General features: G+C 37.1%; 1 protein-coding gene across 1 annotated transcript; it reads left to right on the forward strand.

Moving 5' to 3' along the window:
* Positions 1–11,734: 11,734 nt before the first annotated feature.
* On the forward strand, positions 11,735–22,851 carry akap12a (A kinase (PRKA) anchor protein 12a). The gene is made up of 4 exons (XM_016546028.1): positions 11,735–12,065; positions 13,973–14,072; positions 14,247–21,509; positions 21,589–22,851. Exons 1-3 carry the CDS (start codon positions 11,949–11,951, stop codon positions 21,467–21,469), a joined length of 7,440 nt encoding a protein of 2,479 aa, XP_016401514.1. The 5' UTR covers positions 11,735–11,948; the 3' UTR covers positions 21,470–21,509; positions 21,589–22,851.
* Positions 22,852–23,079: the final 228 nt, after the last annotated feature.

Genomic DNA, 23,079 nt, shown 5'->3' on the forward strand with positions numbered 1-23,079 from the left:
TTCATAAATATATCTATTATATTTAAGACGTCTAGGTATTTTTAGATTCATACGTATATGTTAATGTGGTGCATGGTATATATCATTTGCATGACTGGTGTTTTAACCTTTCTTTTGAGTTCTTTGACACTTTAAAAACCCTAAAATGCCACATTTTCCTCCAAATATCATCATAACACGGATGTTTAAAATCCCTTCCCATCATTCTTCTTTTAACATTTTCAGCTCACACGTTGCAGTTTTCGACTTTCACATTGCAAATTCGGTGTCTGATTCTGTAGTGCAAAATCAATCACTTCTATTTTCACCAAGGCAGTTGAAAAAATAATCAATTTATAATTGTGGCAGTGTTTGAGCCTAACTTGTCAATGCTAATAAAAAAAATACAAAAAAAATACAGCCTCAGTCCAACAATCCAGCAAATGATGTTGCTTTGTTCTTGTCTTTTACCCATGACTGACAACCTATGGGACAAACAATTCATTTAAGTTCATTTAATTCTAAATATTTTGACAGTTTCTCTGGTAACAAGATACCCAAACCAGTTGTCCTCTGAGTTATGTGGGTATAGGCCTATTGATCTATTGTGCTTTAAACTATTGACCTTTTAGAGAGGCTCTATAGGCCTGGTTAAATCTGAGACACACCAACCATTCTGTTTAGATGACAAGGAATTTTAGAGATATTGGTCAAAATACAAGCCATTTCCAAAGTGTAAATTGCTAGCAATTTTAAAATTCAGTAATTATAAATATCTGGCAGAATTAAAAGGTGTTGAGGTTCATAAATGTGACGTCAGGTGTTCTAACTCTATTGATTGGTTTACATTAGTTATTAAACTACTTCTAGAACCAACAGAAAACTATGAGTCACAGTAATCATGTGAGTCCAAAGCAGAAGTGAAACAGCAAATTGTCTGCACAACATGATAGCCATACTAAGCAACACAATTCAATGGTGTGTGCATATGCAGGATAAAATACTTTACACAAGATGATTTTATAATCAGATGTTTATCTCTGTAATCTTAGAAGGAATTGGTCATTTGGTTCATGCACACACCACATGATGGCAGTAGAGCTTGAATAATGATTCTCAGAACCTTGTGACCTAAACCTCACTGAAGTGTGAAATCTGTAAGTTATAGCTCTTTGCTCTGTTGACTCTATATTTTTGTGAACACTTGTTTGAGCATTGCTGTTTTTTTCTGTTTCCTGTGCTTTTTTAAATATAGGCTGACCAGAAGAGTCTGGGTTTCCTCTTTGTACCATGGTTCCTTCCTTGCTCTCAGGGTGTCAGGGATTTTTTGCTTTCTGCTCAATTTGTGCTTGCATCATAGCTGTAGGCCTATAACCAATGCAAAAATGTCAACTGAACTACAGCAGTCATGTATACTAACGTGACCGTCATACAGGCTAATTATACAGTACATTGTATAATTGTATGCATATAGCTTACCATTGTCTCCACAGCATCCACAATATGCCTGCTTGAGGTCCAATCAATGTGTTATTTATTTGTATGTTTATTTAGTGGTTTTATGGAAATGTAATTGAAATGTTGTCAGTATTTTATGCGTTCATATTTAATTTTAGTCTGTTTTACACTGCATTGAAATGACAGCATTGTATTGTACTAAGGACAAAACTGCTTTGTTTACATTTTTATCGTTTTCTTACCGTGATTGGTATTTTTCTTTGTGGTTGTTGAACATTTTCACGAATAATTACGTCCAAAGTGACATTTGAAACTTGAAGATTATTTGTCCATCAGGGCCTGTATCTCAGAAAAATCTTAAAGGCACACTATGTAATTTTTCGCCGCTAGAGGGCGCGCATTCAAAATAAACAAAGAGGCAAAGGCGTAGTTAGATGATGCTGTGACTGAGTGTGGAATCATGGGAGTTGTCGTCTTCATCCCCACAGCCGATGCAATCCGACGGGACTCGGGCAGAAATCATGTTCATGGATGAGCTAATGTATTAAAGATTTATTAACGTCATAGTATGAAGCAGAGTGATAATGTAAGTACACAAGTCAGCAAAATATATAACACTGTTCTAGTGGTTTTTGGTTATTTTAATAAAAAAATCTTACATATTGTGCCTTTAACCTAGAATCCAAACTTATCTGTATAGGATTTCACTTTGGTAATTTCACTTTGGAAATCTTAAATCAAGAATCAAGATAGGATGTAATACAGCACAATTCTTTACTTTTCACTTGTACTTACTGTTGTACCACTTATAATGTACGGTATTATGTACAGCAATGGTTTTGCTTGTTAATGTCATAGTAATTATTTAAATATCAATTTTGCTATTGATGTTTGCAACTGATAGCATGCATATCAAGCTGATTAAATGCAACAGTGAGAAATCACATGAAGCAACTACTGACTATAATTAAAACATGCAAAGAAACACTGTAATTCAAATATAATTATCTCTAGTGCAGTCAGATGACAGTGATCAGAATATTTACTCAGGTCCATACACTGGTTTTAGAGCACAGAGATATTGTTGTTCAATATCTGATTGAGTTTCTTTTCTGACCAGTGTATATTTCTAAGAATGCATTCTGTTATTGACAAAAAAACCTGCTCATTGTTTATCTGAAGTGATACAAGGAAATAACAGAGCCATATTAAAATTCTGACTTTTATCGATTTAAATCCTCAAGTATTCAGCCTGTCTAAAGCTTCAAGCTTCTTTCAAGATAAACAAATGTGTCCTGGAAAGTTTTCTTGTTGTGTACAGCCATGATCCACAAAGATTTAACTTTTTACATCTGAAAGGTACTGGATGTCGAAACCTAACAACACTGCAGGAATGCCAGTTTATGCCAAAACAAACCATAGGAATGGCTGCACTAAATTTAATCTCCCAAAATAATAAAAAAAAAAAAGTTAAAAAAACACACACAATACACTTGCTTGAATTTATTTGCACACTGATATAGAGTATTGAAGCTTAATGTTGTTGGTGCATTTTCAAAAAAGTTTGCCTAATTCAAATTGATTTTTTATGTTTTATCACTGTTTTAAGGTTACTGATTTTGTACACTGTATGTATGACTTTAAACTGCTTAGGCTAAGACATAACTCTTGTTTAAAAGTGTTTTCATTGTATGCTCAATTTGTTTATGCATCTAACTGAATTACATCCTTCCGCCTGAAGTTCTACCTGCAGTATCTGCTATATGAGAAAGAGTGCTTATGCTCAGCACAGTAAACAATGACACGCTGTGCAAACACTGAGGCTTCTCAAATGAATTCTATGGTCAGAATGTAATTTTTATAATTAAATTAGGATATTAAATCACTTTAGGAAAAAGGATAAGCAATAGAATAAAACCCCTTGGACTTGATGGCAGGAGAGTTCATGACCTATCATGAACGGCGAGAATGTTTTTTTTTTTAAATGTTGGAATAGTTTTAATTACTTAATTGTTAGTTAATCTGATATGCAGAAAATGGCACATAGTGAATCCGGGACTTTGACATATTGGAAAGGATCAGTTAATTAGGCAGATCACAGAGTGTTTACAACTTTCCATCATGTGCAGCTGCTTCTGTAAAGACTAGGTTTTGAGTATGGTTTATTGTTCCCAATGTGTGTGGAGATGACAAGGAAACCAAACTTTTTTACACTCATATATAAAGATTTGCTGGTCGGCTTCAGAACAAACTACAATTATAATTTTGCTTTTACTTTCATTTAGCTTAAGTGAAATGACAGTTGTTGTATATAAGGTAATGCAGATTTAATATGAATTACAAATTCTATATGCCGAAATCTATGGCACAAGTGTAAAAGTGAAATGTACATTAATGATGTATTTCTAACTGATCTGACACTAAAATGTGTTTCTGTTGGAGTAATCTATTTTTAGTCAGGTTGAGGTAGTCATATTAAATAATATTTTTCCATAAAACCAGTTTAGATGTTACAAAACGTGGGTATACTATATACAATATTGTCATGCTACTCATCTTAGGAAGTACTAAATTCACCTTTTTTTTGTTTTGTTATTAATTCATCAGCTGATTTCCTAATCATCTGAAAAATTCTTGCATCAGTGCTTATTAGAAAAATGAACTTAGCAACTTAATCCTTTAGGTTGCAGCATTGGTCTCATAAAAAAAATTATGAATAAATACATACAAACATACATACATAAATATACATCCTTTTTCTTAAATGTCCTCTGGCTCTCTGCCCTTTTGTACGTTTGTTTGCATTAAATTACTCCAAATTAGATACTTGTAATTCACTTACCATTAGCAAGTAACCACAACACACAATTATGTAATCAAACATCCTGCAAACAGGGAAATTTCCATTCCATTTCCCCATTATATTTACAAATGCAAATATAATGTACAGTACGTCTATTAAACATGATTAGTTAAATCTGTGATTGGTGACACTGAACAAACAAATTGGTTGCAAAACAAGGTTGCTTGAACAGACAGACAAACTCTCACTATGAGAGGGATGTGCATGTCTGTAGATTATTCACAGGCATCATTTCATCCTGTTTCCAGGGCCTTTTAAACTGTATTATGTCTGAAGAAAACATCAGCTGGTTTTGGTTAGCTGACCTGTGACTCAAATTAACTGATCCTGTTAACTTAGTATGAGAATCTCCACAGCAGCTGCAGTGTTTCAGGGCCTTTGATTGAATTAGCATTCATGTTTGTCATGTGTTTGGAGATCTTTCTTGGCTTTCTTGCCCGTTGCTGTAACTGTCCATTTCTTTTATAAAGGAACAAAAACAAAGATAATTTGTTGTTATTTCTCAACAACAACTAATTATTCAATTTAAAGGGGTCATATGATGCGATTTCATTTTTTCCTTTCAAATAATGTTCTTTTTAGCAGCATCATATGACCCCTTTAAATGAACAATGACGCATCAAAACTATATCTAGAAGTTTTCCACAAACAATTACTGTATCCTGGTCAGGTCGTAAATCTGTTTTGTTATGTTTAGTTTTTTGTCTGCTGGGTGATAAGCTCTTTTCTTACACACGTTTTGTTCCCACAATTAATCATTTATATCAGCAAACACTGAACCTTATAGTTGTTTTAGTGAGATACTATTATAGTTTTTTAATAGTTTGAATAAGTTTTATCTTTATATTATAAAGTTAACTAAACTTATCATTTTAAGTCAGACATGAACACTTACTTTTTTAAGTTGAAACAACACATAACTACTTATTCTAATATTGAATTTTAGGCTGTAAGTGAAAATGAAAGTGATGTGACAGCTCTGCATTTATCCCATCCAAAGTGCACACACACAGCAGTGAACACACACACACCATGAACACACACCTGGAGCAGTGGGCAGCCATTTTTTGCTGCGGTGCTCGGGGAGCAGTTGGGGGTTCGGTGCCTTGCTCAAGGGCACCTCAGTCGTGGTATTGAAGGTGGGAGAGAGCGCTGTATATTCACTCCCCCCACCCACAATCCCTGCCCATACGAGACTCAAACCCGCAACCTTTGGGTTACGAGTCCGACTCTCTAACCATTAGGCCACGACTTCCCGTAATGTACTTATGTACTTAATGTACTTCCCGTAATGACTTCCTGTCCTGTAATAACTAATCACAGCAATCATTTTACAGTGTATATAGTTTTATTTTTTTTATTTATTTCAGTTTTAGTTATTTCAGTACATCTATTTAAACTAAATGAAAATGAGAGGGGGAGGGGCGATATACCGGTAGACACGATTAACTGGTAGAAATTTGAGATTTTGGACTATTGTCTCTATCGCGGTTACACGCTCATGTGACCTTGCTGTGCTACGTGGTCACGAAAACTTATCAAAACTTATCGGTTTAAAAACAAGTGTTTTTAAGCCGTTGAAACGCAATCAGCAGCGAAAGAGAACTCATTTCGCTATATATGTGCATGCTGTCGGAGAGACGCTGTCAGAGAGGCGCGCGTAAGTGAAGACGGTGCTCACAGAGCACGGCAGTATTTATTTTTTGCCCCTTTATGAACGGTTAAATACACACACTTGTATGTGTCAAAATGCCCGCCTTTGCAAGTATCCTCGTAAACACAGTAATTTAGGTCTTACGTGAAAGCAAACAGCTGAGAAAGAAAACATGTGTAACAATATATTGGATCCGGGAAGCTCTTAAAGTGACAGCAGTCTAATATTCCTGCTGTCTGTCATTCATGTTAATCAAACAACAAAAGACAGAAAATCTCTCACTGCTCTTGACTAAATCACTTTTGTAACTTTAATAAGAAGAAATATATAACAAAAGAGAGAAAATCTCTCACTGCTCTTGACTAAATCACTTTTGTAACTTTAATAAGAAGAAATATATATTTAATTTACACAGTGAAGAATATGCCGTTTTTTATACATTTAATTACTTTATACAATGTATGTAGCATTTCTTATTTATTTGTTCTACTGTAGTTTTTTTTTTTTTTGTCCTAATGCTTGTAATTAGTTTCTTATTCTTTTTTAGTTGCTGACTGTTTACTTGTCGTCAGTGTGCTTGATTTTTTTTAATCTTTTTTTTTAATTATTTTAGGCTAGTATTAGTTTTTTGTGATATTGACACTGGTGACAAGAATGACAATGAAATTTCAATGGTATCAAAAATGTTGATATCATAAAGACCTTATTTAAAGCAAAAATAAATTTCATGATATATATCATTACTCAATAAAATTACTCATATTGTGATATAAGATTTTGGTGATATCACCCACCCCTACTCTATAAAATACATTTTAAAAAATATTTCATTTCAGTTAAGATTTATTTATTTTATTTTAAGTAACATTTTTTTTATAAGGTTTTAGTTAACCTTAATAATCCTGCTTATAGTAGTTTGCTTGGTTATGTATTATGTGTGAACTCAAACTTGGATTTTATATGCATGCATTTAGAATGTGATAAATCAAAAGGTTATTGAACAGCTTGTAGAACTGTCACTTCCTGCTCTACGGTAAGTGATACAAGTTTTCTGTGAGATTTGGGTTCAACAACTTTGGGTTCGGGGGGCTCAGACCACCGACATGTGTTTCTCTCTCCAGTGGATGACCCTAGACTGATCCACACAGCATCTGTGCACCAGCAAATGAGCTAACAGGAACATTTAATCTGCCCTAGATGCGTTTATTTCCTGTTTTGTGTTATCTTGATCTTTAGGCCCAGTAGTTGATAATGTCTTGATGTTGTTTACTTGTCGTCAGTGTCCTTGATTTTTTTTAATCTTTTTTTTTTATTATTTTAGGCTAGTATTCGTTTTTTGTGATATTGACACTGGTGACAAGAATGACAATGAAATTTCAATGGTATCAAAAATGTTGATATCATAAAGACCTTATTTAAAGCAAAAATAAATTTCATGATATATATCATTACTCAATAAAATTACTCATATTGTGATATAAGATTTTGGTGATATCACCCACCCCTACTCTATAAAATACATTTTAAAAAATATTTCATTTCAGTTAAGATTTATTTATTTTATTTTAAGTAACATTTTTTTTATAAGGTTTTAGTTAACCTTAATAATCCTGCTTATAGTAGTTTGCTTGGTTATGTATTATGTGTGAACTCAAACTTGGATTTTATATGCATGCATTTAGAATGTGATAAATCAAAAGGTTATTGAACAGCTTGTAGAACTGTCACTTCCTGCTCTACGGTAAGTGATACAAGTTTTCTGTGAGATTTGGGTTCAACAACTTTGGGTTCGGGGGGCTCAGACCACCGACATGTGTTTCTCTCTCCAGTGGATGACCCTAGACTGATCCACACAGCATCTGTGCACCAGCAAATGAGCTAACAGGAACATTTAATCTGCCCTAGATGCGTTTATTTCCTGTTTTGTGTTATCTTGATCTTTAGGCCCAGTAGTTGATAATGTCTTGATGTTGATGATGTTCTTCATAAAATAAAATTGTGTGAATGGTTGAAGGTGAGGTGTGTCTCTGTGTTTGAGTCCTGCTGCAAACTCACACTGTTGGTTGAGAGAACTTGAGACAATCTTGTCATTTGTGGCCCAACTGGGCATTTCAAATGGGTTGTATTTTTGTTTGCAGCAGTAGAAATGGCAAATAAGATGTTTTTAACAAATTTTGTTTTACAACCCAGTACAATGCTAAATAGAACAATTCTGTTTGCTGTTAAAGGAATAATAGTTCACTCAAACATGAACATCCTGATATTATTTACTTAGTTTTTTAAGGGAATGCATGAACTAATAAATGACATACCATGAGATGCAATGTATCTGTGCATACTGTAAATGCATGAATGTAAATATGAACCTGATACATCATGACGTCACACACCATTGTTTCTCATGTTCTTTGTGACTGTGCCAGGTTTGGATGTGTGCAATCTGAGCTTTGTTATGCCGCTGTTTTGTCCTTTTTTGGAGCTTGACAGCCTTTGGTCAGTGTCTACATTTGCTGTATTGAAAAGTACATCATAGACATTTACCGTTTGTGAAACTCATGGTTTCAAAATGACTAGAGGGGGCGCAAAATGTTGAACTATCTTTTTAAAGTTGTGTAATATCAATTGTTTCTCATGTTCTTTGTGACTGCCAGGTTTGGATGTGTGCAATCTGAGCTTTGTTATGCCCTGTTTTGTCCTTTTTTGGAGCTTGACAGCCTTTGGTCAGTGTCTACATTTGCTGTATTGAAAAGTACATCATAGACATTTACCGTTTGTGAAACTCATGGTTTCAAAATGACTAGAGGGGGCGCAAAATGTTGAACTATCTTTTTAAAGTTGTGTAATATCATGTTAAGTTATGTAATAAACAAAAGGTTGTTTTGGTAATTTTAATTATCCTACTTTTTTGAAAGGTCAAACCTTTCCTCTGAAGGCATGAAAATGTGTTTAGATAATTTACTTGAGAAATGTGGAACATAAGAAAACCATTGCAGAGCGTTTTATGTAAGGGCTGTTTGTCACACTCGTGATGTTTGAATTCACATGGCCTCATTTAATCTCAAATTGCATTATGATGAAGGCTGTTCCTCCTCAGAATAACATTTGACCAGTCAGTTGATTTTAATTCACCCTATGCCCATACTTTCCACTTTTCTGCTTTGGGGCATGAGCTGCCCAAAATGGCTGGAAAATCTACATTTTTTTATCTTTTTAAATAGTCCTGAATGTTAGAATGTCACAAAATGGTTCACTCCCATTGCTCCCAAATTAGCAGGCTTTTCTCTAAATGCTGTTACATAATCCATTTGCCATGGCTGTAAGTTTGACTACAGATGTCAACACGAAATCTGCTTTTACAGTTTAACGTAATGTATTGTGCCTATATTTTAAAGTATTCACATTGACTGAGGTTCAAACAGATTCTAAATGAGGAGTTTGTGTTTGATGTATCTTTTACAGTAGCTTATGTCCCATGGTTTTGTATTAAAAAAGACTTTAAATAAATCTGTAATTGAATGTAAATGATATTTATTAATAATTTCTGTCATCCTTCTATTATTTATATCTTCGCTATGAAATTTTGACATATTGGTTAAGGTTAAATTCAGTTTAGCACATTACTACAACTAAAACAGTTTTAAAATAATGAAATAATTACAAAGAATGGCAAGAAACAAATTGATTTAAGCATGACAGTTTGAAGTAAGAAAACTGAAATACTATTTTCTTATAAAACACTCCAGTGATCTTTGTTTTATTTGCAACTTCAAAATATTATTATTATTTTTTACAGTGTATTAGTTACACTAAAAGCAGAGCTTCCAGATGAACTGGTTGCTGGATGCCTTTTAACATTTATTAGTTGAAAAGTCGTAAAGTTGTGTTGTTCGGAGACCTTTATTTAATTTTCTCATTTCAATGAATTACAAATCCTACATCTTTATATAGTGCTGCATGTGGATTCACAATTAGATTAAGATGAGAGTTTTGGCTGGGCTTTTGTAAGACATTCACCTTCATTGTTCTTGAGCCACACCAGTGTTTATTTTACCTTGTGTTTGGAATTACTGAAAGAACTTTCGTTCCCAGCATACAGAAGGAGATGTCCAAACTCTGCCATCGGAAAGCAACTCAACACCATTATATTTCAACCGTCATGCTTCACTATTGGTTCTTTGAAAGGTGAGTAGTATTAAATCTGAGCCACATGTGTATGTGGCCACAATTATGCACACCCCTTTATAATTAACAGGTTTGCCTATTCCTGTCAAGGCAAATTTTAATGCTGTATATACTGTAATACTAGAAAATTCTATGCTTTCAATATTGCTGAAGCAGAAAGGCCCTTCCTACGTTATTGAGACTGTTGTGGGGGAAATTACTGGCATGCACTTCTTCAGATCACACCTGCACAACTGCAAGCCAGGACTCCTTACTGACGCTCTTGAGTCTGAATTGGTGCAAATGCCTGAATTTGCATGTTCCTTGTTCAATCAATGTTTAAGATTTAGTTAAAGGCCTTCCCAGAAGAGTTTACCCTTTTATAGGGAGTGATTCATGCTTTTTGAACATAAAATGACCCTCTTCAAACTTTTGCAACAAGGTTGGAAGCACAGAATTCTCTAGAATGCCATTAATATTTGTCTCACTGAAATCACTGGAATAGGCAAAACTGTTCATTGGAATTACCTGTTATTTAGGGAGTATCCACATACTTATATCCACATACTCATTTATGTCATTTCATAATTAATTTATATGACTAGGTGAGCCATGTGAATTGAATTTCTGACCTTTCTTGACCTTTGTTTTAGTGTTCTGTTCTGAATTGGATTTAATGTTTAAAGGTCACATATTTTACACCTTTCTGGAGTTTTATTTTAGGTTTTGATGTCCTTAAGAATATATATTTGCCGTATAAGTACCAAAAACCATCTCAATATATTTTTACAGCTCTCAGGAGCTCTGCTGAGAACAGGTCGATTTTGGCCTGTCTAATTAATATTCATGAGCCTCTCTTCTGACTGGCCTGTTGTTTTCTGAGTGACGCACGGTCAGGCCAACCAGAGGTAACTAGGTTCATGTATGCGAAACTGGAGGCGGCCCATTCAAACCAGCGCAGATTCGGCTACACAAGGAGCTTAAAAAATCATCTTGTTGTGATGTTGGGTGCCAGAATCGATGTAATACAGCCTCAAATTAGAAATTTGATCGCATATCTGCTGCCACTGCCAGACAAAAAACCGACGACAGCTGTGGCTAAACGCGATAAAACGAGCGAACTGGACAGAAATGATCGTCAAAAATGCTCGTGTTTGCAGAGCACACTTCTTATCAGAAAAGGTTAAATAAAGTATTGTCTTTTGTTGTTATGGGCGCGTCTACAGATTCCTTGCCATATGTCTATACCTCAGTTATCATGAACAAAGCCAGGAAATTTCAGTTTTGACAATATGGGACCTTTAAATGACATTAAAATAATAAACCATTTGACAGTTTAACTGCTTTAAATGTAAATATTTTATCATAAAATACATTGTTTTGGAGTATAATTAAGTCCCATGAGAACATGAGATCTGTACATCATGTTTTCAACTTTGAAATTAGCGTTTCTTTTTTTTTAAGTACAAATATAGTTATTCCACACACAATATAAGCTATATTTTGAGTGCCTTAATGCAATCATTGGCCTATACATAAACACATTCGATGAATAAAGAAGCATAATTATGGGATAAAAACGTTGTAGAGGCTGTCCCTCGGTCATCCCAGCCCAGGACTCTCATTCTCTCTCCCATTGATGCGCCGAGGCGTGCCAGTGTGTCCATGTGATGCAGGAAGGATGTGTCCTAAAAGAGTTTGCATCGAGCCCAAATGCATCACTTCTGAGTCCGATCACCGCTCAGCACTCATCTTCGGATATTCCCCCTTTCGCTTTGTAGTTACATCGGGTGAAAGGGAAGAAACCGAAGAGAACGAGAGAAGGATTGTGAAATGGGAGCTACGGCATCATCCGCGCAACGGGACAGCAGATGTGAGGAGGACGCAGCGGCGGAGGAGCTCACTGCAGCGGCGAGCGATGCTCAGGATGACGGCAGTGCTGATGACAAGGTAGAATGCATGTAACCAGCCTCCTGCTGCAGAGAAACGCCTCACAAAGTTTCAAAGACATGAGCTCTGAATCCAAGGATACGCACAGGCTGTATCTCAAAACGTAGTGTGCTGCCTATCTAGACAGCATTTTTGCGCCAATGCAGAACATGCATATGATGCTCAAAATGTTGTAGACAGGAACGATTTATTAGTCAGAGGTTGCTCTTTTTAGCTCAGGAGAAGGGATTTCTCAGGTTTGTTTTGTTTATCTATCAGGCGTTTTTCCTTTGGATAAGTAAATTAGACAATTGTTTACAGAGTAAATGTATAGAGTTATAAAATAGTGTGGACTTTGGTGCTTTGGCTAATCTGAGCACAGTTGTGAAGCTGAAGAGAGGAAAGTGAATTTACTAGAGTCTTATTTACAGGAGAACATTTTCAGAAGCAATACACTTAAATTTTACTTTGCAACAATTTTCACTCAGAAATTGCTAGTTAAATGTCACAAATAATTGCATAGAAATAGCAAGTAACACACCATTAAACATGACATTTTTAAGTAGAAAGACTGAAATAATATTTTGTTGTGAATCCTACTCAAATAATGTTTATTTTATGTACAACTTTGGGTTTTGTTTGTTTTGCTTGGTGTAGAAAATTTATCAGGAATGTCCATAATGCAATATCCCGACTATCATTTGCAGCTATTTAACTGCAGTAATGGGAGTCAAAAGAAGATTAGGTGACTTTGTCCTATTTATAGGTGTTTGACCTAAATTCACTGTATGAACAAAATATGCATTAGGTTCTGGTAGTTCAGATTAGATAGTTGAGTTAATAAGAGAGTGCATTATTTAATTAGCATTAACTTTATATTTCAAAAAATATTTGTTTTAATTCATCTCTGTAGTGAATTCAAGAAAATTGTATAGGCCATATAGACATTATTTTGCCTGGTATTAATTAAGGCATTAAGGCAGAATCTGACAGTTTGTGGCATGAGAACTTCAGAAGTCGACATATTTGGATAAAGTCACACATACAAGTCCTCTGCCAAGTGTTAATATTGCAGGCAGAATAAATCAATAACACTGATAACTGATGCATCCTCAGTGGCTGGCAAAGAATATGATATCTTTTTTTTCCTGCATGGAGTTCAAACTTTAAATTAGATTTAAAAGTGTTTCATCGCTACTAAACTGCTTCTTATCATGTGGGTTGAATTTCTGGTTTGTCCTTTGATGTTTGTTTTCTTGTTCACCTGAATTCTTTTATTGGATTAAATGTGTAGGTTAAGAATTTAAAATGCAATTTCGGTTTATGTCAACATATCACAATTCCATCTCCTTTCAGCATTTAGGTTTGTCAGCTGTTTTGGACTTATGTGTGCACATTAATGGAGGGATATTTGTAGTACTTTTATTCCCAAAGGATTGATGGAATTCTCCCTTACTGCACTGGGTGCATTGATTTTCCATGTAAAACATGATGAGTTCAGCCATAGTTTAACAGGAAGTCTGTGAGATGGCTTTTAGTCAAAGGAGAGCTATCTGATACTCGACTTCCATAAATGTGTTCAGTTATTTTGTTTTGTTAGTTATCCCAAGGGCCATCTCCTTCAAACTACATTGCGGTACTTAACATTCAGAAAATGTGATATTGTCATAACTATTGTAAAATGTTTGGGGAATTTCTTAACTTGAATCCGACTCCAACTCACTTGCCTAAAATAGCATATAGATAATATGTATAGTTAAGAGCTACACTGTAAAAAAAATCTGCGACATTTACGGTAAAATACCGGTAGCTGTGGTTGCCAGAACTTCACCGTAAAAAATATGGTAGCAAATTTAATGACAAATAATTTATAAAGTATAATTTACTTTGTTAGTCACTCCTTAATTTGTCCTGTCTTTTCCATATAGTTATTACAGAAAAACGGGCAGATCTCCAGTTTGAATGTAAAGACAAGGAACCATGCAGATGAATTAAATGGCAACTTTGAGGAGAGAGTACTTGCAGATGGTATGTAAAACTATATTATTGTTATTAATTTCATTGTTTCCCTCGTTGTTTCCAAATGAAATGAGAACAGCACTTTTATACAGTAGTAAATATCCATGTACAAATGTTTTATGTGTACAGCACACACGTACCTTGGCACTTTTCATTCTTATTTATTTATTTATTTTTTGTCAGTTGGCTCAGGGTTTGTTACTTTAAAAGAAGATGGCACAGAAACAATTGAAGACCTCCAGGAAATGGATGCTCTTCAACCAGTCATGAAGAATGAGAGCACAGAGATGCTTGATGCAGATAGTGTGACTGTAAAGGAAGAAACTATGGAGGACAACCAAGTGAATGATATCAATGACGTTGGCTTCAAAAAAATCTTCAGATTTGTTGGATTTAAGCTTACCCTAAAAAAAGACACATGTGAAAAGACTGAAGCAAATGAACAAGAAGAAAAAGTCACAAGTCTCTCAGAGGACTCCAGTGACACCCAGGAGAACAGTGCAGTGGCAGCAGATGAAAACACACCTGAAGAGACTCAAAAAAGTGAGGTATCTTCCCAGCCTGATGCAACTGAACCCTCTCAACAAACAGAAAAGGAAAAGGAGCTGGATCAGGACATAAAGATAGTGGAGCATCATGTGGAGGACACACCTGAGAAAGAACTGGTAAAAGAACTGGTAAAAGAAGCAAGTCCTGAGCCGGAGGAACCGATGTCACCAATCAAGCAATTCTTTACACAAGGAATCTTTGCCAGTTTAAGAAAGAAAAAGAAAGAAGAGGAAATGCAAAAAGAGAGTAAGGAAGAGGAACTCAAAAGAATTGAAAAAATGGGTGTAGAAGAGGCAGAAAAAGAAGACAGTAAATGTATGTGCCTTGATATTCCTTATATTACTTCACAGGAAGAAAAAGATTCACAGGAGAAGGATAATGACGAGTTGTTACCTGAAGGAGAGCTTCAGAATTCTCTAGAGAAAGATAAGGTACAAGGAAGTCCACTTAAAAGACTTTTCAGGAAATTTTCCACAAGAAGGCAGAGAGAAAGTAAAGCTGCAGAAAAGGTGATTGAGGCTGAGGAACAAGTCTCTGAACAGCCGAAACCATCCTCGGAATTGACAGAGCTTGCAAAAGTTGAGGAAACAGTGGTTGGGGAACCAAAACATGCTGAAGAGGAGCTGGTGGCTGATGTAAGCCCTCTAGAGTCCAAAAAGAAATCTGACACCACCGTTTCCTGGGAGGCACTGATTTGTGGTGGCTCTGCTAAAAAAAGGGCTAGAAAAACAAATGAGGATGAAACGCCAGACAAAGGAGAGGAATATGAGAAAACAACTGACTCTCCACTGGGAAGTTCCATTGAGGGTGATTATGATCATCTCACATCATCTAATGAACAAACTGGAAGTCCTGCAGAGGGAGAGATGGGATCCACATGGAAAACATTTAAAAAAATGGTCACCCCAAAGAGAAAGGTCAGAACTGGAGAAAGTAGTACCCCTGAGCAGATACCTTCAGACAGTGAGATGAACAAAGACGAATCATTTTCTATGAAGAAACTTATTCCAGGGCATAAAAAGAGAAAATCAGATGCAAGGAAAGACCAAACATCCTCCGATGAGGGTGCTAAGGATCATGAAACAGGTGATGAAGATGATGAAACCCCAGCTATTATTCCTCTGTCTGAGTATGAAATAATTGAGCCTGAAAGTCTGAAGGAGGTGAATGAACAACGAGTTGAAATCACAATAGAACACGAGATGCCAGAGATGACTTCACAAGTGTTAGAACAGGACACATCTAATAACTTAGTGCCCAAAATTGCAACTAAAATTCCAACTAACACTGGACCAACAGTCATACATGGATTATCAGAGGACTTTGAAGAACTTACAGACTTTGTGAGCAAACATCAGCAACTGAGTGATATTCCAGAAGAAGGCATCAATGAGGAAAGCATTGAAACACCAGTATCATCTACTGAGTGGACAACACAGGATGACACCTTAGCTGAGGACATTGTGGAGTTGACAGCTGATGCGGTCACTGCTCCAGAACCAGCAAGTGAACAATTTATTGGGGATGACACTACTGAAATGGTCTCGGCAGTCTCTCAACTAACTGAATCTCCCAGGTCATCTGGACATGTTACACCAGTGTCAGCTGAATATGGCATACAAACATCAGATGTGATCCTACAGGAAGCTTTTCAATCCATTTGCATGACTCCAAGTGTTCAATCAGTAACTACAAAAGATGAAAGCCAAGAATCTCTGGCCGTGTCATTTTCACCTTATATTGTACAGTCATCCACAACAGAGGAAACAAAGGTTTTGGTTGCACATAAGAAAACTGAGGCAACAGCAATATGTACAGGCCTAGTATCTCAAGAAATAGAATCTGTTGAAGAACATCTCCCTGTACCCTTTGTGGAGGCAATACCTGAAGTATGTGATGCTGTCCCAACTGAATTAGTCTCTGATAACTTTACAGATGAAACTAAAACTGCAGGACTTGGGACAGATGAGGTCTATGAAGCTGAAATTAAGGAAGTGAAGACTGAGTATCAGAAAGTAATTGTAAATGAAAAAGAATCTGCCACTGAAACTGAGCTAACCGCAGAGCAAGTCATTCAATTAGTGGCAGAGCCTCTTGTGGAAGAATCAGAGGAAACTCATATAGAAGACAAAAAAGAGGAACATACAACAAGTACTGAATGCAGAGAGGTGATTGAGACGATGCAAAGTGAAGCTGGGCTGGATCAGGTTTTATCAGACTACACCCATGATCCTGAAACAGAGTGTCCACTGCATTCTGTGTTAGAGGAACCTGTGTATGAAGGACAAGTAGCTGCTGAACCTGAAAAAGAGCTGACGCCCTTAGATGTTGAATTGTCAGCTGCTGAGTTTGAGCATGCTGCACCCACGGAAGTAGTTGTGTCTTTGACACATGGTGATGTAGACAACATTCCTGACACTACCACAAGTAAAGAAGTCAAAGCTATTGAAATCATTGCCTCTGCTGTGGAGTGTCTGGAAACCAAAGAGACTGTTAGTATTGTAAGTCCAATTTCAGATCACATACAGTCAGAAACATTGGACTTAGAAGAGAGTTTAAAATTAAAAGCAGTTGAATCAGTACACGTTGATGTCTGTGAAACAAAAGTTGACGTAAAAGATGGAGTCTTATTAGCAGGTGATTCAGCGGTGACTGTGGAGGACATCAGTGAGAAAACAGAAGAAAATGATTATGAAAAAATGGCACAGCTGGACATTAAGGAAATACATGTAGAAGAAGAGACTGGGGATGCTGTTGCTTCAGACGTTGTTGAAAATATTGAGGTTGAAAATACTTCAGAAGCTGTAGATGAATCATTAGACAGAGAACAGTTGCCAGCCAAGGAGGTGTCACTTCCAGAACCAGCATTAGTTGAAGAGGCTGAAGAGCTCCATAAAGAAGACATTGATACAAATTTGGATGATAACAAAGTGAAAGACAGTGCAACTGACAGAACGGATGGGATATTTGTGAAAGAGGAAGAGGAACATGCAGTAAAGGAAGGGCAACCTTTAACAAACATTGAAAGCAATGAAACAGAGAATGAAGATGTTTCTGCTCACACAAATACTACTGATGAATCTCCTGAAATAATCGTTGATGCAGGAAGTGAAAATGGAGACATGGTTCATGAAATAAGAGAATGCACAGTTGTTCCTGAGTTTTCAAAAGATGTATCCGAGCGCACAGAAACACCAGCCAAGCTTGAAGCTAGTTCTGAAGTCATACTGAAACCTCTAGAGTTGGTGTTGCCAGAAGTAGAAGCAAAACCTTTAGCAACAGAAATTGTGGTTTCTCAAACGGAAGACTGGAGTCAAGATACCAAACCAAGTCCAGAGATTTCCAAAGAGAATGCACAACCAGTGACAACTGAGAATATTAAAACTGGTAAAGTTTTAGAGATGGTTGCCATTATAGAGAACACAACAAAACAGTCTGGTAAAGAGAAACCTATAGAGTCTGAACCTGTAACACAGGTACTCGAAAAATCTAAGCTACCAAAGGCAACAGAACAAGAGGGTAAAGCAATAGATGGTGACCAGGCCCCAGCAATGACATCATCAGAAATGAAAGATATGGCAGTTCCAGAAAAAAAACATACAATGGCTGTTGCTCCCAAACCAGAACCTGAAGGGTTTGATTTGAGGCCGACTATGATTGAAGTGGCTGCAATCACAGTGCTGGCACAAAATTATACTGCTACAGAAATAGAGGTTAGTAATATGAGCGAACAGAACAATGAAGCAGATGAAAACGCTAGGCTAAAATGTGAACCTCTTGAACAGGTAACAGAAAAGAAGTCAAATGATTTGCAGGTAGACAAGACCGAAATTAAAGATGAAATACCAGCAGTAATGGAAATGACCCCCATTGCACAGGTATCACCACTGACCTCTGAAGTTGCATCAGAAATGCCAGAAGTTGCTGTTTCTGAGATACAAACACAAGTAGTGAGTGAACTCAGGGCTGAGACGCTTGAAGTGACAGAACCAACGGTAGAAATTCCAGTGGTAACAGAAGTGAAAGTAGAGACAGCTGTAGTAACTGAACTGCAAGTGGAGACACCAGTTGTCACATCAGTGGTTACAGAACTTGAAGTAGAAACACCAGAGGTTACATCTATGGCAAAAACAACTGATACTCTCAATTCTGCTGTTGCGTCACAAAATCAAAACATAGATACTGACACATCAGTGTTGACAACAGTGATCAAAGAACAAGTGGTGGAGATTCCCACTGATGTTTCTGTGGTAGTGACACCAGCTACACCTCTAGATGAAACACCCGTTGTAACTCTAGGCAATGAGTCAAAGGATGTACCTCCAGTAAAAGACACACCTGCTGTGACTGAAGCAGTAGAAACACCAAATGTTGAATCAGTGATTGTGAGGACTGCTGTGGCCCCAGCAGTAGAGATACAGAATGTGATTCCAGTGGAAGCAACACCAGATCTTGGGTCAGTAATAGTAATAGAAGCTGCATTTCCAGTAATAAGTACAGCAACAGTGACTACAGTAGCAGAAGCAACAGTTTTGAGCACAGTTGTAGAAACACCTGTTTTTTCTGTCACAGCAGTAAAATCAACTCCAGCTGTGGTAGAGAAAACAGCTGTTTCACCTGTAGTAGAAATCCCAGCCACATTAACATCTGTTGTGCAGACTCCAGCTGTTGTTTCAGTGGCAGAGAATGTACCTCCAGAAGAGGTTACACTAGATGTGACCCCATTTGCAGAAACACCTGTGAGCCAAGTAATTGAAACTCCTATTGTTTCCATCACATCAGTAAAACCAACTGTACCTGCAGTGACAAAGACACCAGTCACTGAGATACCAGCTATGATTTCAGTGACAGTAGCAGAAGCTGTATCTCCTGTAGTAGTTACATTGGCTGGAACTCCAGTAGAACCAGAAACAATTATGATGCCAGAAGTAGAAACTTCAGTAGTAACTTCAACTGTAGAGACATCACTTGTGACACTAGTGGTACAAACACCAGCTCAGATTTCAATAATTGCAACAGATGCAGGACTTCCAGTTACACCACCAGCAACTGCAGCATCAGAAACATCAGCTGTGATCCCAGCTGTAGAAACTCCTGTTGTAAAGTCATCTCCAGTTGCAGTGGATGAGACTCCAGTTGTGACCCCAGTGGTACAGACACCAGGTCAGGTTTCAGTGATGGTAACAAAGACTGTCCCTCCGCCAGTTGTTTCAGCAGAGACTGCAGCAGCAGCAACTCCAGCTGCAGTGGATGAGACACCAGTTGTGACCCCAGTGGTACAGACACCAGGTCAGGTTTCAGTGATGGTAACAGAAACTGCCCTTCCAGCAGTTGTTTCAGCAGCAACTCCAGCTGCAGTGGATGAGACACCAGTTGTGACCCCAGTGGTACAGACACCAGGTCAGGTTTCAGTGATGGTAACAAAGACTGTCCCTCCGCCAGTTGTTTCAGCAGAGACTGCAGAGGTAGAAACACCTGTTGAGATCCCAGTACTAGAAACTCCTGTTGTAAGGTCAACTCCAGCTGCAGTGGATGAGACACCAGTTGTGACCCCAGTGGCACAGACACCAGGTCAGGTTTCAGTGATGGTAACAAAGACTGTCCCTCCGCCAGTTGTTTCAGCAGAGGTAGAAACACCTGTTGTGATCCCAGTAGTAGAAACGCCTGTTGTAAAGTCAACTGCAGTTGCAGTGGTTGAGACACCAGTGATGACCCCAGTGGTACAGACACCAGGTCAGGTTTCAGTGATGGTAACAGAGATTGCACCTCCAGTAGCTGTTTCAGCAGTGGCTGCAACAGTAGAAACACATGTTATGATCCCAGTAGTAGAAAGTCCAGTAGTAAAGCCAGCACCAGTTGCAGTGGTTGAGACACCAGTTTTGACTCCAGTGGCACAGACACCATGTCAGGTTTTAGTGGCAGTAACAGAGGCTGCACCTCCAGTAGTTGTTTCAACAGTGACTGCAGCAGCAGAAACACCTGCTGTGATCCCAGTAGTGGAAACTCCAACTCCAGTTGTTGTGGCAGAGACACCAGTTGTAACCCCAGTGATGACACCAACTGTGATTCCAATAGCGGAAAGGTCAGTTGTGAGCCTAGTAATAGAAACTACCGCAGAAGCGCCGACTGCAATTGCAATGGCAGAGAGACCTGTTATGATCCCAGTGGTACAGACACCAGCTCTGGTTTCAGTGATTGCAAAAGAGGCTGCACCTCTAGTAATTCTACCAGCAGAGAATGCAGGAGCAGAAACATCAGTTGTGAGCCCAACAGTAAAGGTAAACCCACCAGTGGCAGTGGCAGAGACACCAGTTCCAGTACCAGAAGCACCTTCTGTGATCCCAGCAGTACAAACACCAGTTGCAGAGCAGGTAGCACAGACACCAACATCAGCCGTGCCCTTGGTAAAGGCAACATCAGTTGTGACTGGGATGGAGGCACCCGCTGTGACTACAGTAGCCCCTGTGATGATGACACCAGCTATTACCCCAGTTGTAGCTCCACCTGTTGTGACACCAGAAGTAAAGAAAGCAATGTTGCAGGTAGTTGAACAGGAGAAAAAGGAACCAAAGGCAGAAGCTTCAGTTGTGTCTAACGATGTTGAACCACCATTTGTGGTTGCGAAAGAGGTAAAGACATCAGTTTTAACTGAAGAGTGTGTATCAGATGAAGAAAATAGGAAGGCTTCCTTGCAGCATGAGCCTGTGGTTACTTCAACAGAACCTCAGTCAGAGGTAGAGGAGGATGTGTGGGAGGATGCTGTAGATAATATTGGAGATTCCCCGTGCCAGATGACATACACAGAGGGTGCACCCCAAGATACTGCTGCTAAACAAGCATTTGATGCTGCAATTTGATAGTGGCGTGCTAAACCAGTTGAAAGATTTGAATGAGTTGGTAAGTGATTTTATAATATTGCATTCAGTTATCAGTCATTTTTGTTGTCAGATTCATAACACTGATTTTATCATTTCAGGTGCAAGTTTAAAAAGGAAAATTCACAACATTTTACACCTGGAAGAGGCTGTGTTCAGCACAAAATCAGCTGGGACTCACATTTCTCTCAACAAAGAAATGACCAAACCACTGAGAAGTAAAATTGGATCATTAAAGTTCCATTAAGCAAAACTGAAATCAAAAACAGTAGTTATTCAGTGGACAGGCTGTTCTTTGACCAATCACTACATTTTTACATTTTACTTTGATGCAGAAAATATTTAAACATATGTAACCCTTCAAAAGCAGCTATTTTGTCATATTTTTACTAAGGATATTTGTCAATGTATGAATTTTTTATCCTGATTCAGACATCAGCGTAAGTTTATGCCACATTATATAATGTTGTATTACATATCTAAAACAAAAGGTTAAAATGTTAAAATATAAAACATTTGTACACATGCATTATATCCAGACCGTTTGCCATGTTTAGCATAAGAAAATAATTGTCATTGTGGAAGGACGTGCAATGCCTGGTATTTAAAGATATGTACTAAATCAAAGGTAATTTTGTTTTGAACCACCATATGCCTCTACATATGATATACATCAAGAAGGAATTTATTTTATACTCTAAATATGATGCACACTTTACCAAAGCTATAATGAGCAAATCACAATCATGCTCTATCAAAGAGAGGTTTAGACAGAATTCAGTCAGATATAGTCACTTAATGACTGAAAATGACAGATAGTTTTAATTTGTTTTACAAAGAACAGTCAAAATCTTATCAAACTCATGATTTATTTTTGTTGCCATATAAGTTACAAATTATTTTTGTAATTTGCTATTTTAATTTACAGAAAATATTTGACTAAAGTTCTGCCATAAAAATGTAAGCATGCAAACTAATGTTGGAATTACTGGCTTTTGCCCATGTGTGTTTTTTCCCCCCAGAGGAGCACTTCACATATATATATAAATGTTCTGCTTAATGATCAATACACTTTGTAGTACTGCATACTATCATTAAACAGTTTAGCATTTTTGTTATTATACAAGCTGCCTTGCCTGTTTTAAGGGCATGTGCATCTGGACTGATAAAATAAGCCATTGCAGTATTGAAATCAAAATTTTAACTTATTCTAATATATTGCTAAGTGTTTGAAACCATCTGTACAGATTGATTATACAGACTATGCCTCTTTGAAGAAATTGCAATATTAACAATCAATTAAATACAAGAGTGTAGTATTGTTCCTGGATTTTGAGACATTTAAAAATGTATGGTTTAATACAAATTATAATTTCAGGTTTTATTTAAATAAAAGAGACTACCAATTTTTGACTTATGATTTATGAAAAGTTGATGTCCAGCACACCAATACCATTGTTATTTCATTTGACGAATTGATGAAAGACAAATTGATAAAATGCTTATTTATTTTCTACTTTGTGCAATGTAAGATACTTTAAAGAGGCAACTCAGAAGTGTTTCACTATAACATTAAATATAGTATTTGCAGT

Source organism: Sinocyclocheilus rhinocerous, unplaced genomic scaffold (genome assembly GCF_001515625.1).
Source record: "Sinocyclocheilus rhinocerous isolate Xijiao unplaced genomic scaffold, SAMN03320098_v1.1 scaffold853, whole genome shotgun sequence".
NCBI lineage: Eukaryota > Metazoa > Chordata > Actinopteri > Cypriniformes > Cyprinidae > Sinocyclocheilus > Sinocyclocheilus rhinocerous.